The sequence below is a fragment of the Thermobia domestica genome, chromosome 4 (assembly GCF_964235325.1).
Source record: "Thermobia domestica chromosome 4, izTheDome1.hap1.1, whole genome shotgun sequence".
NCBI lineage: Eukaryota > Metazoa > Arthropoda > Insecta > Zygentoma > Lepismatidae > Thermobia > Thermobia domestica.
The window spans coordinates 311,686,549-311,704,558 of NC_137457.1; the positions used below are offsets into that span (position 1 = coordinate 311,686,549).

At 35.1% G+C, this 18,010-nt stretch overlaps 1 protein-coding gene across 1 annotated transcript in view; it reads left to right on the plus strand.

The window, feature by feature from the left end:
* Nucleotides 1-18,010, plus strand: part of ATP6AP2 (ATPase H(+)-transporting accessory protein 2) — a 38,550-nt gene that overhangs the window by 18,048 nt on the left and 2,492 nt on the right. Inside the window, exons 4-7 of the mRNA XM_081756502.1 lie at nt 1,134-1,271; nt 6,160-6,342; nt 7,121-7,204; nt 8,755-8,863. Coding sequence (XP_081612628.1) covers nt 1,134-1,271; nt 6,160-6,342; nt 7,121-7,204; nt 8,755-8,863 — 514 coding nt within the window. The remainder of the gene's footprint in view (nt 1-1,133; nt 1,272-6,159; nt 6,343-7,120; nt 7,205-8,754; nt 8,864-18,010) is intronic.

Genomic DNA, 18,010 nt, shown 5'->3' on the forward strand with positions numbered 1-18,010 from the left:
ATACTGCAAGGATGCGATGACGAAAAATTATGATAAAAAATATTCACGCTGTTACACAACGGCACTATGCTTTCGGACGCTTGAAATCTCCCTGACTAGTAGCAGAAATTCTGAGAATTCTGTAACTTTTCTAGAAATTTCAAATTCCCTGACTTCCAGGATATCTCGCCACCGTGTATTGCAAGTAATACAAATCTCCTCATAAGAAAGAGTAACCATAAGCTTCCTGTATTTTTTTTAAATTTTTAACGCTGATCTTCCTTTTTCTCATTTCATTTTGTTTCGTCCTTAATTTTTTTCATTTCTGGTCTTTAAGGAAGGGGGGGGGGAGTCTGGACCTTCCCCCTACTTGGCTACGTGCCTAGTGCCGATGACCTCCTGTTGTACATGCTTGTACTGTATTGTCATTTGGTATCCCTGGCAGCTCAGTTGCAGAGTATTACTTGGATCTGTTAGAACAACTCATTCTTCCATCAGTGTCGGCCCCGGTTGGCAGCTTTCGCCTTTTTCTATGAACATGATGGGACGCCTGCCGGATTATCTGATTTCTCAAAATTGGACTTTTACCTGTGGTGTCAACTAAAGACAATGGTATATGGCGAAAATATTATGGATCTGGATCATTTGGAGCAACGGATACAGGAGGCATATGCACAAATAACACCTGAGATTGCTCTGCGTTCATACATCGTGGGAGACACGCCTGCATACATACATTTCGTAACACGGCCAGCACACTAAACACATTTTTGTAAGAGGTAATATGAGTTTCATGTGAATACAACTTATAGTTATTACAGTTATGTTAAATCTGATTACACTATTGAGTTTCTTGTAAAATTCATGTATCACATGAACTCCTTCCTATTTAAACTTTTAGAGCGAGAATCAAAACAGCAGACAGCAAGATGGCGGCCGGTTACTTGATATGCATCAATAATGGTTCCCCCTCAGTCTAACGTTTCCCTACAATTACAAGTTGCGGCTACCTATACTTGCTTTCATTTTATAAGGGGTGGTAAGGTACTTTTGACTCACCCTCTGTTTAATTGAGAGGAAGTTTTATAAAAGAGACTGTGCTTTATAGTAGTATATTATTGTTTTATATTTAATTCAACTTTCTTTTGTTTCAGCTGTATCCTTACTCACCGCTGTTCGAGAGCATCGATTCAACTCCTGTTGGCTTCACTCTTGAGCACTTAAATGCATCCGTAGAGGAGGATTTGCTGTTTCTACGTGAAGTGCAGCTTCTCAAAGAAATAGCACGAAAGGTGATAAGACACTTTTATTTTTTATTTTCTATATTTTCTTTTGACCTGAGTTATTCGAACTTTTCTTATTATATTCTGTCTGATAAAAGTTATAGTTGCATTTTTCATAACGTAAAGGCATTTTGCTGCGAGGATTGGTTGATAAGTAGTTCTTAGCCTCAAGAAAACAAGTAGATAGGAAGCGAAGCTTGGTGTTTTTATTCAACATAATCCCCTTGTAGTGCAATGCACTTTTCTAATCGCTGGTGCAATGCTTGCAGGCCAGACAGATAGAAGTTGGATAAATGCTTTGCAAACCAGGCCTCTGTTTAAGAAATGACGTCATCAGCGCCTTGATGTGTGTTCCCTTTAAAAGCATTTTCAATTTATGAAAGATGGAGCCAAATCAGCCGATTAAGGTGGATGTATTTGAAACCGTAGGTCCTCCAGTTTTTGCAATGTCAGACGTGCCTTGTCTTATCTGCGTTCAAAAGTTTCGGAATTCATTTTTCCGCGACCTTCCTCATACCCAAGTCTCCATGGATCACTTTCCACAACCGTTCATGACTAATACCCAATGTGTCATCTATCTGTTTGAGCGGAATTCAGCGATTGTCGAGAATCATCCGGTGAATGGCGTCAATCATCCCGCGAGAGGTTACTGAAATTGGTCTGCCACACTTTGGATTATCGTTCAGACTAAACTGCCCACGTTTGAAGTTCGCTGCCCATTTCTTCACAGTGGCATACGATGGTGCCTTGTCCCCCAATGTCGTGACAAGGTCATTGTGGATCTCCTTCGGCGAGTCTCTTTAGGAAGAGGTACTTGATGAATTCACGGTGTTCAGATTTACTAATTTCTGGGACGTGTGCTGACATCCTCACTTTGGACCTGAAAAAAAAAAAAATTAAAATTGGTTTAGTCAAACCAAATTTTGCACAGTAGCTTCACAAATTATAAACCTCATAAACGTATATAACTTTTATATCTAGCTTTGTTTGAACCTGGGTAGGCTAACTTATCAACCTACCCTCGTATTTGGAATTACAGGTTGCCATTTAAAAGTCCGGCAATCGAAAACTTGGTTTCTTCAGATTTTTGGCATAGGTTTCAGAGCACATTTTCAAATGATTGTCATTAAATGTGTCCTAACTCTACTAATGAAAGTAGTATAAGTTGGCAATCAGAAATCTGGTTCCTTTAGATTGCTGGCATTGGATTTCAGAGCGTATTTTCATATTTAACGTGCCACTGTTTTCTGGAGATGGTGTTTGTTCTAATGACGCCTGTGGTTGATAATTGATTCCCGGTGGAAACACTTGATCTGAAAGGTATAGCAGCATTTTAGGTTAGCCATCTTAAATGAGTTTCCTCCTCATTTCTACCAGGCAAATGCCGGGATGGCACCTAACATAATGGCCCAATCCGCTTCCTTCCTTCTTTATTACTTTCTTCCTCCCCAATTCTTTGGGCATTCTGTTCATCGAGGGATGTCATCCCTCATGTGTAACAGGCTAACATGGCCATAAATGCCGAAAGTCCAGAAATCTTATTCCTAATCCGAGTCGAAAGTTTTGAAACAACTTATACACTGTTCTAATCTTTGGTTCAGATTCACCATAATGTTCGTCGAGTTTCTCTTTTTTCTCCTTAGGCGATTTATCTTTTAAAGAATAACAGTTCATCAAGCAGTATTGGAAATCACACACTTGATTCTCTTCAAACGTACACAACACTAGCCAATTGGGCTGTAACTTACACTGTGCTCTTCCCATCAATGCCCTAAATGACAATAGCCTCACTATTCACTAGTGGTGCCATTTAACCTGAGTTTGCTCGAACTTATTAAATTGCCCTCGTATAAGACGTATATTACTTAATATGAAAGTCATCTTAAAGGTACTCGCCGTGTCCTTCTGTATCCTGTAGTTAAACTTAAGCATGCCGAATCAATATTGTCAAAACAGGTAAAGAAAGTGGGGACAATCCAAACGAAATCGACCAATTTCCAGGTCAAAGGTTGCTGACAAAATTTATTTATTAATTTTTTACCTAAGATTGTACCACATTCAGAGAGTTGAAAACGCGTATTCATTTATTTTTTAGCCGCGCAGGTTGGTTTGTAGCGGCCATTTTGTATAGGCGCGTGTGCGTATTTTGCACTTTTCACAGGATTCCGTTAAACGTTGTAACTTATTAAGTTTTAAAGATAATGAATTCAAACCAAAATCATATGAAAGATAATGGAATGGACTGTGTTCTGTGAACATTAAGACGTACTTTACCTGTCGAAAACAGAAGCTCTGAACATTAAGGTTGGAAACTTAGAAATAATAATTTTGGAATGTACAAACGAAATAAATAAGACTCACCTCCAATTCTTTGTCTGCGTAGAGACTAAATAGTAAACAATGTCCCAAACAAGTTTCAGATCTGAGAACCATATATTTAATTTTTTTGGAAATTTTTAAACTTTGCAAAGTTTCGAAACTCGTGTTTTTTCACCATCAAATATCTCAAGGAGGACATAAGTTAAAAATCCTAAATTTGCACAAAATAAACGATAGTTGTGCAGTAACAAGTGAGTAAAATTGTATTACTGAGACTTGAGTAGTTTTTGAGTTATAAGTTGTTGCAGTGATGTGAAATTCGTGATTTTAAGAGCTGAACTGATGTACAGGTTTTGTGTTGATATAGTATCTCAGGCATACAATTTATCTGTGTTTCATCAGAAGAAGTGCAGTAAACAGCAATAAATTCGAGATTTGCTACTTATAAATAATTATCAGTACCAGATCATATAGATTTGTACCTCTGACGCAAACACAAATCAGATGTTATGAATACTCACAATCAGATAAATTTACTGATTGCAGTACTTCAGTACTTCCAGAACATAGCATGTTGTCATTTGCACCTAATAATACCATAGTCTGTATTCAGGACGAGAAATAGCGGATTGGGAGAAGTGAAGATATCAATCAGGAAAATAACGATCTTTTTGATCACTTTTTCCATCCCCATGACCCAAGAACCTCTTTTAAACTATCTACGAATGATAAAGTGTGGGTGCCAATTACTAAGGTTCTCCGGAAACTCACACCCACAGAGTTCACAACTCCTACAGGTCTTACTTTCAATAACAGTGCCAAACTCTGTACACAAATTAGTCAACTATTTACCTCACTGATGTCTTAACAGCAGCGCTATAGGTAGAAAAGAAATAACAGACAACTTTCGTTTTTTGTACAAAATATGATTCATAAATTATGTACACTTTACCCATTTAACATTTCTGTCATGTTATTTTGGCTTTTGCTACAAAGTTTATATCGACACCTCATGGCGCTTCATGATATTAAGTCCCATTGAAGGAAAACCTTATACCTCAGAAACTACTCGAGTCTCAGTGATGCAATTTTACACATTTGTTACTGCACAACTATCGTCTAACTTGTGTTCTTCCTGAGATATTTAATGGTGAAAATACACATTTTCGAAAATTCGCAATGTTTAAAAATTTCAATATATATATATATATATATATATATATATATATATATATATATTTCTCAGATTTAAAACTTGTTTGGGACGTTGTCTATTATCTAGTCTCTATGTAGACAAAAAATTGGAGGTGAGTCTTATTTATTTTGTTTCAAAATGTACATTCCAAAATGGTCATTTCTAGGTTTCCAACCTCAATGTTCAGAGCATCTCTTTTCGACGTTCTAAAGTACGTCTTAATGTTAATAGAACACAGAATGTTGTCCATTCCATTATCTTTCATATGGTTTTGGTTTGAATTCATTATCTTTAAAACCTAAAATGTTACAACTTTAACGGAATTCTCTGAAAAGTGCAACATACGCACATGCGCCTAGACAAAATGACAGCTACAACAAAACCTGCGTGGCTAAAAAATAAATGAATACGCGTTTGCAACACCCTGAATGTCGTACAAACTTACGTAATAAAGAATTAATAAAAAACTAAATTTTGTCAGCAACCATCATTGTTCGATTTCATTTGGATTGCCCCAGTGGTGATATGATGGATAGGAATTAGTTATGTATTTTTTTAAAAATCAATATATAGACCGGCTACACAGCAGCCATGGACCTTTTTTAATTTCATTTGAATTTAGCTACGAGGGGATGTTCGTTATATTGTAAGCCTAAAGGTGACGCAACAATCGAAGAATGACGAAACTCGGTAAAAGGTTGCATCATACTTTCGTAGAGTAATAACAAAAGTAAGAAGGTGCTTCCGTTTATCGTTCGGTTTTAATAAGATTCGGAACGTTGACACCTAAGACCGTCGACAGAAGCCGTAGAAAATGCTCCTTTGCACAGAACCGCTGTTTCCAAAGCTGCTGTGCAACACTGCTGATTCCAGCTTCTTCCCTATCCACTATATGCATGGGGTCCTTGGTTTGATCCCAACTCGCGCCAAGTGAGCTTTGTGGTGGGTTTTCTCGGGGTTCTCCTGCTTCCTCCCACTTTACTCATACCACCATTTCATTTATTTTTCATCATTACCATCTCCTTTAATCTAACCAACATAACCGTGTGACGTAAAACTTAAAAATTCATTTCCTATCCACCATATTCTCCAGTAAAAATTGCTGACGAAATTGGGTGTTTTTTATTGAAAATTTCAGGATTAATAAATAATTAGACGCATTCATGAGTTTAAAGTAATAGGTGATCTATATACCTTTCTTTTCTTAATGCCATGCGGCTTTCAGTAGCTGGTTCTTTAGCACGCTTACATTATTTCCCTCAGTTTTCACGTTTCATTCTTATAACATGTACTGACATTTTGTGTAGTCGAAATTTAAGCGTTTGTGTAGTTTTAAACTTATGTTTTCTCTTGTATTTTTGAGCCATGTTTTTTATTGCGCAGGTGTCGTCTGGTGCTGAAGTTAAAAACGGCATTCCTGATTTTTATTGGTTTGTTGTACGTGGTCTTCATTCAGTACACGATTTTTATGGGCCAGACTCAGAACATGCCAAAGAAGCTGAGCAGCTGTTGAAGGATGCAGTTATTCTATTAAATGACGTGTTTGAACAGGCTTATGATGGCAAGGTAATAATATTCTAATGTGCTTGTAAGTGTTCCTAATTTTTTTTCCTATGAATTTGCAAAGAATCGTCTTCAAAGTCTTTATGCTTCTTTCTTTACATTCCATGAGTCATACAATGGTTTCGTGAGCTTCCTTTTAGCTAGGCAGTTTACATGCCTGTCTGTTACGTGGGAGACCAGTTTTTGATTCCCGATGGGAACTAATGTAGTTTGGATCCCACGTTAAGCTTTTGGCCTACGTTTCATGTAGCCTCGCTGCTAAAAAGGACGCTGAACTTAGTCAAATCAAATGCAATTGCTTCGTATTGTGATGAGTCAATAGAGAATTACGTCACGGATAACGCATTGCTGTGCACCTTAGTGGGAGATCCTAGGATCAGTTTACCTCTGAACTTTTGACACATTTACTGCTTCAGTCGTGCCTTTTGAATACGATAATATATTATATCCTTCTCCATTGACCTAGTGTTTAACGCACACTGCTTAGGTGCATAGGTTTCTGGATTCGATTCCCGGTGGGAGAGTTTGGTTTGTTTATTGAAATTTAGTGTCCTTTTTCAGCATTGAGGTCGTTCCTCAAGAAACAAATGTTCTCACACTAGATATAGCTTCAATTAGTATGGGACGACCTAAATATATTTCGGCTCAATGTTTCTCTGTGCATCATCTGCGAGAATATACGTTAATTTTCAGACTTGATGTAAAGCAAGTCAGATATGTTTGTATTGTTTGCTCTATCATATTATGTCTGTTTACTCTGCTAATACTACTTCATTTTCAGGTATTGTTTGCGTTGATGACATCAGATGCCAGTCATACGAGATTAAAAAGACAGGCTGAGACTGGAGCGGCATCTTCAGTAGATGTAAGTATAATCATAGTATTTTAACAAGAAATATAGGTGGCTCTGGAAAAATTATTAGCCGTAAAATAAATATATTTTCGTAAGATAATTATATTCTTCTTATTACTTGCTATTACTTCATTTACTTCTTATTCCAGCGACAAATTTTAAACATAAATTCATTAATTAAATACTGTTATATAATGTTCAATTAATGAATTACCAATTTCTATCCCTGTTTACTCTTCTTTTACCATAAAATTGTATTGTTGCCAGCCTTAGTCTTAGGTGGAACAGAAGAAAATAAGGTAATTAATGTTTGTGTTTAAAAAAAAAAAAAAAAAAAAAAAAAGTATCATTTGCGCAATATTACGGAGATTAAAGCTTGATTCCTTTTTCTTGTAGAAATTTTCACACACATCTGCTGATACTGTTAGGTCAGAAATGCTTCATTTTCCATTTCCAAATATAAATTATAAAATTCTTTAGATGTAGAAATGTAGAGTGTAACATTAGATCCTCTACAGCATTGTTTCCTGTCATAACCACTTTAAGCGAACCACTTGAAAGTGTAATTACAATTATTCAGGTAGAGGGTTGAGATTGAAACAGTAGAATAGATTACCCAATGTTTTCTAATCCAGGGAGAAATTCTCAAAAATCGACTACCATTAATCTACAACGTACTTTCTATCGCTCTTGATTGAAATTTGTATTGGGGTTATAGAATTGAAAGTGGGAGAGTATTTATTAGTGGAAAAATCGAGGGCATAGTAGCGAACTGAATTATTGATCTAACTTTTAAAAGTACAAAACCAATATTGAGTGTTCAGTGTAGCTTGGGAATTTGGCTGATCAGATTGGTAAAGCTATGGTTACCATATTGTGAAATGTCAAAATGCGGGTACACTTTCATCTGGTTAAATCGTTGTGTGAACGTTAACTTTCAACACAATAATGTTAACTTGTATCTTTTACATTCAATTTAAGTTTCCTCTTAAAACATTATGAAAAATATATTGAAATATGTGAAAAATTATTAAATAAAAGTGATCACACTAACTAACCATTTGCACAATGAGGCAGGAAAAATCAGGAAAATTTGCTGTTTTACAGAAGAGTCCAGGAAAATTCAACCAGGTTTCAAGAAAGTTTTTTGCTCTCTCTCTCTCTCTTTCTCTCTCTCTCTCTCTCTCTCTCTCTCTCTTTTTCTTTGTCTTTCTAACAATGTTAACAAGCATTCGAGCTGCTGACAGAAGATATGAAGAACACCTCAAAGAATCAATGCAGATGCTAAAAGAAGGTGGACAGGTTATGGAAAGCATAATTATCTTTAGAAATACACAAGTTTCAGGAGCACCAAAAAGTGTCAAAATTTCAAGCTTTAAATTTAAAAATTCAGAAGCTGCAGAAGAAAGATAGAAAACAAATTAGGTTTGTTGATTGTGGCTAATCAAAAGGGTAGGCCAAATTATGATATATATGTAGTGTGATCATAAAATTTATGCATTTAAAATGATAGTTTAAAGGTATGTAGCTAATATTCCTACATGTACATTTTTTTCTTTTAGCCCAAAACTGCAAATTTATCTAAGGAGTATGACCCTGATTATCCCGTTATATTCAACATATTTTTGTGGTTGATGGTTGCTTTTGTATTCACAACATTAGCTATATCAAGTAAGTAGATCCATGTTAATATTTATCTATTACTTTATAACAAATTCATCCACAGGAGACGAAAGCGTGTTACTGTAAACAACCAAGTTTTCAATTTACCTGTTATTAAATAAATACTGTTATAGCTACTATTAACGATACATATATTAGACAAGCAGCTCTATTAAATATACAAAAGTAAATAAAAAATTATCCGCAGTGTAGCTATAACTCTTGTTACGTTGTTCATACTGACTTCTGTCCTCGTTTATTTTATTGTTATGCTGTTGTGGTCATGCAATGAAAGTTTGATCCTTTCATTTATCTTCCTTTTGTTGCAGATAGATCATGGCCGTTCCATTAGAAGTTTGCACCAAAGAGGAACAACGAGCAGTGATCCGGATTTTGTGGTCGGAAGGTGAATCAGAGGCCACAATCCATCAAAAACTGTCGGCACGATACGGGAACAATATCTTGCCGCAACGGAATGTCTACGAATGGATTGAAAAATTAAAAAATGGTCGCATACATGAGGAAAGTGCCGGACGAGTAACTTTATGAAACCCAGTTCTGTTGTGGTTGATTTTGTACGCAGAACCATGACTACTTTACAGATGTGCCACTTCATCAATAGTTACTTGTCTGCAGTGACGTAAATTTTTCAGAAAATTTTCCGATTCATAAAAACTTACTCTACTTATTCCTACATCGTTGTTGAGCCATAAAATTTATTTGCAATAAATGTTGTCTAGAAAGAAGTCCCATGAAGTGAAAATTTAACGATTCTTCATTTCTGCAAAAATGTTTCCAAAATTTCAATGTATTCTTCTCTCAAAATTCACCTCTGATCTCACAAAATCACATTTCGTCAGTTTAATACGTGTAAAATGAAGGTTTGTCATAGCTTCAAACACAATAAATTCAAAGCATTCCTTTTTATTTTCCGTTACAAAAATAATCTTCATAAGGAGCTGAAACTTCATTGTTTTATCTAGTTATTTCATTAGATAAGCAGGCCTATATGTGAAGAAATAGTGGAATTTTCTGTTTTTGAAATAATTAATAAATTCACAAAGGTTTCTTTTCACTTTCTTGTTACATTTTAAACAATGGGATGGGATATCTGTACTCTACCAACTCTATTTATGTTCCCTGCACTTTACACACACAAACATACATACATACACACACACAGAGAGAGAGAGAGAGAGACACTATGTAAGTTTTTACTTGCCAACGCAAAATATTACAAAATTTTCCGGTTCCCGAAAGCTACTTGGAACACTATAATTTGTTGCTGTCTAACTTTTCTCTACAGGAATTCATTTTTATAGCTAAATGTGCAGTTAAAGATAGTGGAAAATTTTTCACCTGACATCACTATAGATAATATTCAAAATTATCCGGGTTATGAAAAGTTTTCCCACATCATAACGAAAATTTTCCGATCATGAAAATTCCTTTAACTTGTTTCTACAGAGAAATGAAACTTTCCGATTCATAAAAAGTTGTTTTACCTTTTGCTTCAAAATGATGAAAATTTTCCGACATAAAAAGCTTTTCCATTTTTCCATACACGACAGAAATTTTTTTCGGTTCATGAAAAATTGTTTCACTTGTTCCTACATAGTGCCGGAAATTTTGTGAACCATGAAAATTTTCAGATTCTTTAAACGATCTTCCACTTTTAAACATTTCTATACATGAAGTCAATCAGTTTTATGGTTAATGAAGAATTGTTACTTGATCACTGATATTTGTTTAGAACGAAAAATTTTCCGGAAAAATATAGGGGAAAATTTTCTGAAATGGAAAATTTCCCAACTCACATCACTACTTGTCTGTTTAACAGAATCATGTCACATTTACTGCTCGTTGTTCCTCTTTGGGGCAAACTTCTAATGGAGCGGCCATGATCTATCTGCAGCAAAACGAAGACAAATGGAGGAATTAGGATCAAACTTTCATAGCATGACAATAAAGTAAAAACGAGGTCAGGTCAGTATGAATAATGTAACAAGAGTTATGTCAAAATTGCGGATAATTTTTGACATACCCTCGTAAATACAGTTATTGTTATGTTTCACTCAATACTATAGCATTCTTTCGCCCTGTAAAACACGCTGCGCAGTAACGTAAGACATTCGTGCTTATCGGCTTCCTCGACATTTTAGTTTCGACGACTAGTGGTAAAGGATTTCCTTATGTGGTACACATCACCAAAATGTCTACTAGTCTGGAAAACATGGAAAAGTCAGGGAATTGTATAATTTCTGGAAAAGTCAGGGAATTTTCTGTATATTATGGAAATTTTTGGTAAAGTTAGGTTTATTTCATTGCTTTTACATTTTAGGTGCACAATATTTGGAAAACAACTTTTCGCTACATTAAAAGTTATAATACAATGAAGGACTTTGAAAGGAGTTGGCAACTTTTGCTCTGGAGCTCAGTTTCTGATCTCCACGTTAAAAAATGATCCTCATGTCCAGGGGTGTAGTTACACTATTGCAAGCGATCCCCAATAAAATCCCCCAGCAGAATAACACTTGTTCTGATTGTGTTGATTTTAATGTAGCTGTAAGTTAGAGCCTTATCTATGGTTAACTCTAATTTATAATATAATCCGTATCTACATTAGTTAGATTTAAAACTCCCATTTCATTTTCTCCATATCCCATTTTCAGTGCAGTTTGGTGTTCCGCGTATCTTTTGTGATATTTACTATTATTTTGCAGGTAATTCCTGTGAATATTTTTGGTATACTTGTAACTTTTTAATAAGATCATTTTTTCTAGCAAATGTTCATATTTTTATAGAAAACGTGAATGTGGTAGACAGCTCAGCAGTTATTACTACACTTGAAGTATGTCGATTCAGTGTCAGGTAGTAATCGAGAACCATCTTGTGACAGCTTTAAAATTGTTAAATCATATCTGAAAGATTTTTTGCATGGAGCTAAATTAGCTATCTTTCAAACCATTCATGCAGATATTTAACCTTTTCTTACGAAATTTTAGTCAGACTCACCAATACTTCCTTCCTTTACTTTATGGTGAAATACTTCTGAAGTTTCTTATGATTGGATTTGTTAAAAAAAAAAAATCGTGATTGAAGCAGCAAGCTCTGAAGACCTGATGTAAGTTTGCCTAGAAGGTGGTAGTAAAGATGTGTTCGGCTAAGAAGGTTGATATCGGATTTGCAACACGTACAACATTAAAGTCAGAGAAGTTATCTGAACTGGAAATCCTTCGTTTTCGGAGAAATTGTTTGCATATTTTAACAGTTTTTTTTTGCAAGAAGATTCTGTGTAAATTGTTGAAATACCTATGGTGCTGCATGCCTCTCTCCCGATTCAGTTTTAAACAAGAGACTTGGGGGGGGGGGGGGACAAATGACCGTAGCATTCGAAGTGATTGTAGAGAATCATCATTTGTCTGGCCCTGCTGCTGAAATAAAACGACTCTACAGTGAAATTTGTACTCAAGATTCAGTTATCACAAGAATGATGAATTTTGACGTGATTAAGGACGTTTTACATTAGTTGTGGTTCCTCATTCTTGACAATACTAACACCAGCAATAACTTTTCAGCGTTCGTTAAGAAAATTCTAGTGTTATCACACTGAAACGCTTCCGTTGAACACAGTTTCTCATTGAGTAAAGAGTTTCTTGTGGATAATCTCTACGAAGAGTCTTTAGTTTCGCAGAGAACAGTACATGACGCTGTCAACATTCCACAGAGGTGTTCAGGCAATGTCAATCTCAAAACAGTTAATTCATGCAGCAAGAAATGCAAATGCCAAATAGAAATAGGCTCTCAGAAGGAAGCAGACAACAACTGAGGCAAAGAAAATCGTTCGAAAGAAAGAAAGAGAGCAGCTACAGAGTTGAAAGAACTGAAGAAAAAGTCCTTGAAGGCAGCAAAAGAAATCAACGAAGTTGATGAGCACATGAAAACTCTTAGTAAAAAATCCAGTAACGTGATCATAATTGGAAATCTCGTGTAGATTTTAGTATTCTAGATTATAAAAATATTCAATTTAGTATTCTGCATAGAAATAAGAAATATAGAATACTTTTATAATAATACTAAACTCCACAATGTTTGTCAGTATTTGTATCTCGCAACGACATTCTTGTTAGTATTCATATATCTGTGTGTATTGTCATGTATGTGTAAGCCCAACTTCATGTCCTGGAATAATAAAAAAAAAATCTAATAGAAGTAAATCACTTGCATAGTTCAGTTTATGTAACTGTGTGCACCTCTCAAGTACATGGTATGAAATGTAAAATCTTTATACACGTTTTTGCGTATTATTATGTATGTTTTGTCACTTATACTTTCTGTGTTTGAATAGTATTAGAACAAGGAGCGGGGAGAGGTGGGTATAAGGGAAGATGGGAGACCATAAAAAAATACATTGTATTTAATAATATTGTTCTTGCCAGGAACAAATAGGTACATATTTAAGCGTTGTTCGTATTTTTTATAACAGCTGTCGCAACTAAGAGAACAGATTTTATAAAACTACAAGGGTTTAGAGAATAGCGGTTATTTAACTTCACTAAGATATCTGGAAAATTTTCTGATTTGGTCTGGAAAAGTCGGGGAATTTTATTTGTCTGAAATAGTAGAGCCCTTAATCACCAGGTGATGGTCTTGGATTGTCTTAGTTTTCCAGCACAAGAACAGCCCACTTCCTCAAAATTTCTATACCAGCGTTTCTCACACTGTGGTCCATGAGGTCTGCGGTTGTAGTTTTCGTAAATTGAACATTAAAAATTTTGGAATATGGTAGAAGGAGGTAATTGGGCGGAAAACTTTTTAAAAATGTATATTTTGTATTTCAGTATACGTATTTTTATGGAATTTAATTACACCCAAATGTTAGGTGGGTAGATGTTGATCAGAAGAAAAGCTTTGATGAATTTTGAGAGGGTGTAATAATGACCAAAAAAAACCAAAAACTGATTTGATAGAGAAATGACATATTTGAAACAGAGTTTCAGATTTGTGGGTGTTTGGGTTTGTCAATAAATCGCGCATCTGTTAATGTTTTGACCCAATTTTTTACTACTGCTTAATATCATAAGGGTGATGCCGTGAAGAGCAGCAATCTTTAATTCACACTGTGAGGCAGTTATTTTGTTTTTTAATTTGTACCTCCCAGGGGCTAATTGGGCGCATGATATGGGGGTAAATGGGTGGAATGTCTTAAGTGAACATTTTTTTGGTTAGAATTCATTTAAATGCCGTGCTATCTTTGTCTTTTGTAGTGTACACTTTTGTTTCATATTGCATTGTGCTTATTAAGCTATTTTTATTCAACTCAGGCCTCCAGTGGCCGTTGCGTATGCCAATAGTGCTGATGCTGTAAATAGGACCTGCTTATCAATTCAGAGTTCCAACACATGTCCTATTGTAATAGTTTATAGTAATTTAGTGTTAGTCTTATAACCTTTTCCTATGTTTGTTTGAATATCATGGCCTATTCTCTTAGTTTTTAAATTATTATTATTATTATGTTACGTTTTCGGCCAAAGTTTTGACGGCTTATAGTTTTTTCGTATGTGATACATTTTGGATTAAATTCACAGGACAATATATTATGCTATAAATAATAACTGGAAGGCTTGCAAAGGCATTCAAATATCTTTGAGATTTAGAAATAAGCTACTTCTTATTTTGCGTAAACAAAGCTGTATATTTTTTCTAGACTACATAAAACTATTAGTTTTTAAGTGGAATATAAGCTATATACATCAAATGAAAGCTTGAGTTTTCTTCATTTACACCCAATCACCCTCATGGGTGTGTGTGCATCGGCAATAGTTTTAATCTTTTTGGAAATCAGACCAACAACAATAAAAATGTTGTAGTATGAAAAGTGAAGGTGCCAAAAGCTTACCACTACCACAGTAGGTGCAGAAGAACCTGCAACATACAATTAGTTCTTAAAAACTAGAAAAACACATATAGCCTGTGAGGGGAAAAAAGGTTGAAAAAAAAAAAAAAACATACCTACCTTCTACCCAAAATAAATAAATAGAAAGGATTCTGTATGACACACTATAGTTGAAATACATTCACTCATACAGGTATAGATTATACATATAATAGATTAAACTATGTAGTAAAGGAAAGATTATAAACATGCTGATAGTTTTTTTTAAAAAAAAAAAAAAAAAGTAGCAGTGCCACGTGTACATTCCGTGAAGGAGTTGAGTATATGGTGTGACATTTTCTTAATGTTGAAACCGAAAATGGTAATAGATTTTTACTCACTTCAGTTATACTAGAGATGTTAGGACGCTTAGATGATAGCAAAAAACAGCTCCTCGCTATCTATTACCGATTTGCGCAATAGTGATCAAGATTAAAACCGAAAGTGGTTGATTTATATGACTTCCGGTTTAAATGAAGGATTGAGAGGAATAGCACCCGTTTTTACAACGCTAAATCGATTAAAAAGCTCTTCTCGTTTTCGCTCTGTGAAGTTCAATATTCAAAATCGGAAGTGATGGGGCGTTTACACTTGGTCGATTTAGTCGCACGGCTAAATCGACTCGTTGCATTTGCGACTAAATCGAAGCAACTAGGCCGAATCAGATCGATGGATGTGTTCAATTGTTTCAACCGAAATTGAATACTGCTTGTCGACTCGCTCTCCTCTGGTCGATTCGAAATCGACTGGCAATTTTAAAGATGTCCAAGCAAGCAGTAATTGGTACAATTTGCGGTGTTATAGCAGAAGAAAATAGAACGTCTTTCAATTCAGTTGCTAGTCGATTAGTCGCCTTCGATCAACAAGCGATTAAATTGAAGTCCCGTTTACACGGTCGATTAAGTTGAAAGTGACCCCAATTCAACTGAATCGAACGCAAATCGACTAAGTGTAAACGCCCCATTACAGTGAATTTCAATGAATTCCGGTTTCGGTAGAGAGCTAAGGATGGAGATAAAAATGCATTCTTCGGACGGTTAATCGATTGGACGAAACCTTTTCTCGCTAGCTATTACCGATTTGCGCTATTAGCGATCAATGTTAAAACCGGAAATGGTTGATTTCTACCAGTTCCTGTAAATGGATTACCTGGATTAATGAACTCTGTTCCAAACTTTTGACCCTTTACGTCTTGGTTTAATTAATGGGGATTCACCAATTAGTTCTTCTGATGTTATGTCTCCCGGACGGACACGGGCAGAATAAATATATATAAAAATTTAAATCAAACTCCTTCGAAAAGAGAGAAATTTTCTTTCGAATGGGACAAATTTAGATTGTTCATAGAACATTCCGACTAAAGAGTGGCCTCCACTTGGAAAAGTTCGGGAAACTCTATCCTATACTGAGATAATCAATTTTTCACATTATGCTCCCGCTTCCCCCCTTAGTATACGCATTTTAATCAAATTGATATAATCAAATCTCAGTTCGAGGTAGGTGATAGCCATATTTCAGAATTCATTTCAAACAGTTCAGTCGTTTTCCTGTGATTCGATCACTCACAAGATGTTTTCATTTTTATATAATACATTCCTTTACTTCTTTGCATTCGTCCCATTAATTTGATCTTCCTGCAGTGAGAACTGTTCTGTTACCTTGGTAATACTGTCATGTAATCCTATATCACAACATGCACTCATCGGGATCCTTCACAGCTACTTTTCTGTTCTTTAAATTAATGAATCGATAGGATGCGTATTTAATAATAATAAAATTTTCATTACTTACCAAAACGTCCAAATAGCAATTCGACACCCAAACGTTTCAGCTGTGATTTTCTGCTTTTCTCAATTCCCATGTCCTTTAACAAATGGCTGGTTCTAGTGAATAACCGGGTAAGTCGTAAAAAGTAAATTTTACAGGAGAGCAGTTTAAAGGTAAATTTTACAATAGTTACCTGGCTAATTTTGACATAACCAAATGCTATAACTTCCTCAATTTTATGTATTTGTCTTAGCCGCTTCTACACAATGTAGAACTCACCAAAAGGAGCATATACCTGTAAAATCTCAATGTTCAAAAAAAAAAAAAAAAAAAAAAAAAAAAAAAAAAAAAAAAAAAACCAGCCGGTTATTCACTGGAACCAGCCAAATTACGTTGCTTGAAGAACTACATTATTGATAACTTTCCTTCATTATACAAATGATGATTATGATTACTAAAGAAATGTCCGTAATGTTTCTTGATTGTAACTAGTGCTATCGTTTTGTTATCTGAAAAACTATCTGAAGAAATAACAGTTGAGGGTTAATGCAACATCGCTCTTAAATTTCCTTATTCTACGTGCGTGCTTTCTTCTTAGTACCGGTATTCAGAATTAAAGTGAAAAATAAAATACTCGGAATTGAAGAATCACAGGCCAATTAGGTTTTCGAATAGCGGAAGGATACAAATAATTTTGCGTATTACTTTTTAGAAATAAGACAGAAAAGAGAATAGAAAGTTTTCTTAATTAGAAGAGGGAACAGAGAGTAGTTTTATCTTTTGAATTGCATATACTGTATAACTATATCATAAGAATCATTACAAATTCTCCGAAACGTATAAGTTAAGAAATTATTTTCACTATTGAATAGATGACAGTTTCTTCGTTGTATCTATTTGAAGTTACTTTAAACCGTTTGGGTACTATTACAAGAGATGGTGATACAGCTATCGTACGCATGAAAAAGATAATTTACTGCGTGTTTTCGAACATCTGTATAGGAAAATCACATATCTATATGGGTGTAGAATTGTATAATAAACTACCTGTTGTATGAAGGATAATGAAAAAGAAAAAGATTCTTTTGTCAACTTAATTCGCAAACTAAACAACACGTTCTATACAGTAGATGGAATATCCAAGTAGTCCTTTTGAGTGATTTAAATTACTTGTATACAGGGTCGGATCTAGGGGGAGGGGGTCAATTCGGGGCATTTGCCCCGGGGCGCAGCTGGTTGAGAATATGTAGGGGGCGCTATTTCGATGCAAAATTGGGAGAAATTAGGACAGATATACGTCTTTGCCCCGGGCGCAAAATTTCTTAGATCCGGTCCTGCTTGTATATATATATATTAGCGAGTAACTGCAAATATATACACCATGTAGTAACTGAAATTGTGAGTAATAAAGTTGTGTGTAATTATTTTTAAGCAAATTGTAGGAGTAACTTAGG